Source organism: Cebus imitator, unplaced genomic scaffold (assembly GCF_001604975.1).
Source record: "Cebus imitator isolate Cc_AM_T3 unplaced genomic scaffold, Cebus_imitator-1.0 Scaffold230, whole genome shotgun sequence".
NCBI lineage: Eukaryota > Metazoa > Chordata > Mammalia > Primates > Cebidae > Cebus > Cebus imitator.
The window spans coordinates 583,363-590,241 of record NW_016107545.1 but is presented as its reverse complement, the minus strand read 5'-3'; the positions used below and the strand labels follow the sequence as shown (position 1 = coordinate 590,241).

The window sequence follows — 6,879 nt, the reverse complement described above, 5'->3', positions numbered from 1 at the left end:
CTGTAATGCATTTCTGTCTCTCATGGCTATTTCAAATGATGTAACCACCACAGGATGAATCTGCAGAGTCCCTTGCCGTTTGTGAATATTCCTTACCAATTTTTGACGTTCCTCCTGGGTTCCATGATATAACATAGTAGGGATCTGGAAAATTGTATATGGATTTATAACAAACTTAAGAAGGAAACATAAATATCGATTATTTGGAACATAGGAATCATTCTGAGAAAAAATATAATTTTTTAAAATTTTAGTTCTATTTTTCTATAACAAAATAAGCCAAGTAATTCTAACAAATCATTGAATTACTACAGAAGAAACTAAAAAAAAAAAAAAAAAAAAAAAAGTCAGGCCTATCACAATGGCTCACACCTGTCATCCCAGCACTTTGGAAAGCCAAGGCAGGCAAATCTATAAAGTCCAGGAGTAGTTCAAGATCAACCTGGGCAACATGGAGAAATCTCATTTCTATAAAAAATACAACAACTAGCTGGGTGTGATGATACGCAACTGTAGTGCCAGCTACTCACCCAGTGGGGTGAGGTGAGAGTTCACATGAGCTACTCAGGGGTGTGAGAAGGCAGGCTCGTATGAACCTGGGAGGTAAAGGCCACAATAAGCCAGAATGGCACCACTGCCCTCCACTCTGGGTGACAGAGAAACATCCTGTCTTTAAAAAATATATAGCCAGAAAAACAAATATACGGGCTGGGCAGGATGGCTCATGCCTGTAATCCTAGCACTTTGGGAAACCAAGGTGGGGGGGCGAATCAGTTGAGGTGACGAGTTCGAGGCCAGCCTGACCAACATGAAGAAATCCCATCTCTATTAAAAACTACAAAATTAGTCGGGTGTGGTGGTGCACACCTGTAACCCCAGCTACTTGGGAGGCTGAGGCAGAAGAATTGCTTGAACTTGGGAAGCAGAGGCTGCAATGAGCTGAGACCATGCCACTGCACTCCATCCTGGTGAGAGAGCAAGAAACCATCTCAAAAAATAATAATGATATATAAAATGAGACAGACAGTGACGCTACTTCTAGAATATATATATTTCTCATGAGGCAAAAATGCGCAGAAGGGCTGGGCACTAGGGGCACAGTGGCTCACATCTATAATCCCAGCATTTTGGGAGGCCAAGGTGGGCGAATATCTTCAGGCCAGCAGTTCAAGACCAGCTGGCCAACATGACAAGGCCCCGTCTCTACTAAAAATACAAAATTAGCTCGGCACAGTGGCACATGCTTGTAGTCCCAGCTACTCAGGTGGCTGGGACACAAGAATTGCTTCAACATGGGAGGCAGAGGTTTCAGTGAACCAAGATTACACCACTGCCCTCCAGCCTGGGCAACAGAGACTCCATCTCAAAAAAAAAAAAGAAAAAAATTGCAGACGACAACATGTATAGAAAAAAAGTTAAAAAAAACAAACAAACAAAAAAAAAAAACAGAAAACTCACTTCTCAGCCTTTAGGCTAAGATCAAGTGAAGAAGAAGAATAATTTTAAATAAAATTTCTACCTAAGTCTGTCTCAGTTAAATCAAATTAACCAATGCTTTGAAAATCATTTGGGAATATTTCAAGAAAGATGTCAGAGATTTCCAAAACCTATTCTATATAAATTTAAATTAGAGTATTCAGCATATTAAGTCAAATCAGATGCAATAATTACACAGGAACCAATATAATTATAGGAGTTCTACAATTTAATTCCTACAACAACAAAGCAGAAGAAAACATGTAAAATTATAATTTTAACATAAGGAAGCATGTCTTACATCTGGTGTAAATCTTTTGAACTCAGCCATCCAGTTAGGAAGTGTAGATAATGGGCCACAGACAAGAAAAGGTCCTGGTACTCCTCTCTGAATCATCAATGCAATTGTAGCAATGCACTGAACTGTCTTTCCCAATCCCATTTCATCTGCTAAAATGCCATTAATTCCATTTTCCCAAAGCATCTAGACAAAATAATAGATACTGCATTTAAACTCGGATATAAACACCTACAGGGTTATGACAGTTTATTTCTTTTTTAAAAAAAACATACCCAAAGATGAGAATTACGTTAAAAACACCATAAATTATAACAACACTGTGAAAACTCCTTTATCAAAGCCATAAAAGTGCTGGAAGCTTTAACAAGGTAATTTCCATTTCTAAAAATTCAGGGTAAAGAAATTAGAAAGTAAGTATGCACACACAAATATATAATAGTGAAACATGATAGAAATGACTCAAGTTGTGGTACATCACATTACTACGCTACTATAGAAATAAACCAGTATCTTTTATTATGACAATTCATTACCCTAAGCCATTCCATGCCTTCTACTTGGTACCATCGCATAACTCCTCCTGTGAAGTGCTTTGGTTGTTGAAAAGGCACTGGCTGACCATTACATTTCCGGACTGGGTCAAAAAAGAATTTCGCATTCTGCCTAACCGTTTGAGACAATCTATCTTTAATTATACTATTCGACTCTTTATTTTTCTGAAGATCTTCTACACAGAGATTAGTAGAAGAGGAGTTTTCATCCTGTAAAGAAAAAAGTTTAATTAGAAGTTTGATACAAAATGCTGCCTTATGCCACCATTTATCAGAAAATGTGACTAACAAAACCTACCAAGTCATTAAGTAAAGAAAAATAAGACTCCATCTGGATTAAAAACTGGAGATATATTCATCCCTCTACAAATGAAAAACCACTAAAAAAAAATAATAACAGGCCAGACACAGTGGCTAATCCTATAATCACAGCACTTTGGGAAGCTGAGGCAGGAAGATAACCTGAGTCCAAGTGTTCAAGAGCAGCCTGGGCAACATGGTGAAACCCTGTCTCTACAAAAGATACAAAAAATTAGCTGGGCATGGTTGCATGCAGCTGCCTGTATCCCAGTTACTCGGGAGGCTGAGGATCACTTGAGTCCAGGAAGTCAAGACTGCAGTGAGCCACGAACACAACCACTACAATCCAGCCTAGGTGACAGGAGACTCTGCCTCAAAAATAAAATATAAAAATCTGAGAATAACCTTTACAAATTAAAATGATTAACAGGCATATACTTTTGAAAAGACCATTAGAACTGTACTTCTCTTCTAAACTTCTAATATTACGCTACTCAATAACTAAACTATTACAGAGAAAATACAATACACATAAGACTGATGAAAGATATTAACAGACACTTTACAAAAGAAAACATACAACCATCAAGAATATAAAAATACACTCTACTTCAGTAGTAATTAGGAAAATGCAAGTTAAAAACCACACAAGATATCATTTCTCATCTAATAAAATGACTGAAATTAAAGACTAACAATATCAAATGCTGACAATGTAAGCTGAAATTTTCATACATTGCTAGTGAGAGAATAAAATGACACGTTTAGGAAAAAAAAATCTGTACTTTCTTATGAACATACATTTGCCTTATAACACAACAATTCCATTCCCAGGCAAGCAGGCAAAAAGTATGAAAACATGTCTACACATGGACTTGCATACAAACGATCACAGCAGCCTTACTCATAAAAGTCACAAATTCCAAACAACCCAAATGTCTATCAATAAGGAGATGGATTAGAATTTTAATATTCATTCAATGGAATACTAGTCAATAATATAAAGAAACCAGTTACTAATATGCTCAACAACATAAATGAGTATCATAGACATGTTGAGTAGAAAGGAAATAATAAGCCAGCCTATAAAAGATGTACAAAGTGGCCTCCTCTGGGTTTAGAGGTAGAAAAATAATTAGAAAGACAGAAGAGATCCCTCTACAATGGAAATGTTCTATACCTTGATTTGGATGGTGGTTACACAAGCGTATGCATGTGTCAAAACTCATTAAAATACATATTTAAGAACTCTTTCTGGCCAGGCGCACTGGCTTATACCTGTAATCCCAGCACTTTGGGAGGCCAAGGTGGGCAGATCACCTGAGGTCAGGAGTTCAAGACTAGCCTGGCCAATATGATGAAACCCCCATCTCCACGCCCACCTGTGGTCACAGGTACCCGGCAGGCTGAAACAGGAGAATCGCTTGAACCTGCAAGGTGGAGGTTGCAGTGAGCCAAGATCACACCATTGCATTCTAGCCTGGGTGACAGAGACTCCATCTAAAAAAAAAAAAAAAAAAAAAAAAAAAAAAAAAGAACTGTTTCTTTTTCTTACTTACTGACTCTAAGTTATAAAATGAGGCCAAAATTCCATAGTAAATTACAGTACATTACATTGAGACTTTTTCTATAAAAATCTAACTCAATGTTATAAAAATGACCTTGATCTTATATTTATACTAGCAGGTTATAACTGCAATCATAAACCAGTTCTTACACTTAAAAAAGAATAAAAATCAAGACGCTTACAGGATAAATTTTGGACAAAATTATATGATGACCAAACAGAGTATCCCTCATTTTATAAACATAACATTAACTTCCCAAAGCCCTAAAAAACTTTGATATGTAAATTAACTACTTGAAGTTCGTATCCATTCATGAATATTTTCATGTCATGATTATTTTGCTTCCCTATGCAACCTTGTAATTTTAAGGACTTGAGCCATAAAAAAAAAATCAGATAACAAAGAACCTCTCTAAATAAAATGAGGGTAAGCGAAGAGTTGGCTCGAAAATCAAGACCTCAAACAGAACTTTTAAGAAACTTAAAAAACTCTTTAAGGTCAGAAGCAAGATTAAGGCATTCCCCACAGGTTCCATAAGATGGCTCACCGTTTATACCCACATGGTGTTACAAGCACTTGCATCACTGCCAGACTCAGAAGATAAAAGCACATTGCTAGACCCATAAATTAACATTTACACATCAAGAATCAGCAATAAAACACATAACTAAAGTTGATAAATAAGAAAGAAGAATGTTAGGATATGGAAGAGGTGAATACATAGGTTTTTTTTTTTTTTAAAGCAAAGAAATGGGATAGTGAGAAAAATGGACACTGGTGATTAAAGAAAAAGGACTAGTGACTGGGGAGTAAATGACTCCTAAATTTAATTTTATATTAAAAATCTTACCTCATTCTTTTTATTTTTTTTAACCACAGACAAAATTTCCTAGTAGATTGAGAAAACAAAAACAAATTAATAATGTAAGCAGTTCATTTATTTATTTATTCAACAAGCATTTATTCTGTGCTCATTTTGCCAGGAAATAGGAAATAAGGATGAGATTCTCAATATAATTAAAATACAGAGATCAAAAACTACGGGCTTTCACGCAGAAATAAGCCTATAGACATAACTGGCTCATAATATTTTATAACATTCTAAGCTAATTTGGCAACATTTATACAATGGGATATTTCATCAAATACCGTAATTTTCCAGCTTTTTTTTTTCTTTTAATCTGAGTAGATTGAGTACAAATTCACACTTGGCAACAAACCTCCAGTCCTGGGGTCTATAGCCTGTAGACCAACTCCAGCTAAGCAAATACTTAGTTTTTTTTTTTTTTCAAAGCAAAGAAAGGGGATAAACTAGAAAAAGCCTCACTTGTTTACAGTTTGTCTGTGTCTGCTTTCAAGCAACAATAGCAGAGTATATATAGGGTTGAGTAGTTGCCCACAAAACTACTCAAAAGAAGACCGGGTGTGGTGGCTCACACCTGTAATCCCAGCACTTTGGGAGGCCAAGGCAGGTGGATCATAAGGTCAGCAGTTCGAACCCAGCCTGAACAACATGGTGAAACCCCATCTCTACTAAAAATACAAAAATTAGCCAGGCGTGGTGTCGCACACCTGTAATCCCAGCTACTCAGGAAGCTGAGGCAGAAGAATTGCTTGAACCCAGGAGGTGGAGGTTGCAGTGAGTCAAGATTGCGCCACTGCACTCCAGCCTGGGTAACAGAGTGAGACTCTGTCTCAAGAAAAAAAAAACAAAAAAAAAAACTACTACTCAAAAGAGGTCGGGCACAGTGGCTTACACCTGTAATCCCAGCACTTTGGGATGCTGAGGCTGGCAGATCACAAGGTCAGGAGTTTGAGACCAACCTGGCCAATATGGTAAAACCCATCTCTAATAAAAATACAAAAATTAGCTGGGGGTGGTGGCACGTCCCTGTAGTCCCAGTTACTTGGGACGCTGAGGCAGAAGAATAGCTTGAACCCAGGAGGCGGAGGTTGCAATGAGACGAGATCCCGCCATTCCACTCCAGCCTGGGCAACAGACTGAGACTCAGTCTCAAAAAAACAAACAACAACAAAAAACCTACTCAAAAGCTTAAAATATTTACTATCTGGCTATTTACAGAAAAAGTCTGCCAAACCATGTTACAGCCCACTTTAGGACTCTGTGGACAGACATCTGAGTTTGCATTCCTGGGTAGGAAGCAAAGACAAATACATTAAAAATACAGAATAAAGTGTTCTGATTTTGAAGTACCTACTATACACTAATGGCAGGGAGACAAACAATACCTGAGTGTTGTCACTGGGTGACTTAGCAAATAATTATCTTACATAAAATTGTCTAAAAAGTTGTCACCAGGCTTCATAGTTCACGATAGTGAGGGTAGATTATAAGCAGGGAGAATACAGAAGACATAGGGGATGAAATAGATTCAAAAGAGCATTATCAAATTTAAGATTCATATAAGAGTAACAGGACATGTTTAAGTGGCTAACACACACACATATATATATGGAAATATGTATATATCATGTGTATGAAATATTATGCATGTATAGATATTCATATACTAAGTCTGAGGTTAAAGGATCTTATACCAAGAACTGATAAAAGCTGTCCTGTAAAATGACTACATAAACTGAAACTCTTGGGAGAACAATTTGGAGATAAATCAAAATTTATAAATACCACGAATGAAGCATTCTTTTTTTTTTTTTTTTT

The 6,879-nt window shown here is 36.8% G+C and overlaps 1 protein-coding gene across 1 annotated transcript in view; it reads right to left on the bottom strand.

Moving 5' to 3' along the window:
- Positions 1-6,879, bottom strand: part of HELLS (helicase, lymphoid specific) — a 55,017-nt gene that overhangs the window by 27,228 nt on the left and 20,910 nt on the right. The window contains exons 7-10 of the mRNA XM_017497378.2: positions 5,047-5,085; positions 2,311-2,538; positions 1,778-1,960; positions 61-144 (exon numbers count right to left, since the gene is read on the bottom strand). Coding sequence (XP_017352867.1) covers positions 61-144; positions 1,778-1,960; positions 2,311-2,538; positions 5,047-5,085 — 534 coding nt within the window. The remainder of the gene's footprint in view (positions 1-60; positions 145-1,777; positions 1,961-2,310; positions 2,539-5,046; positions 5,086-6,879) is intronic.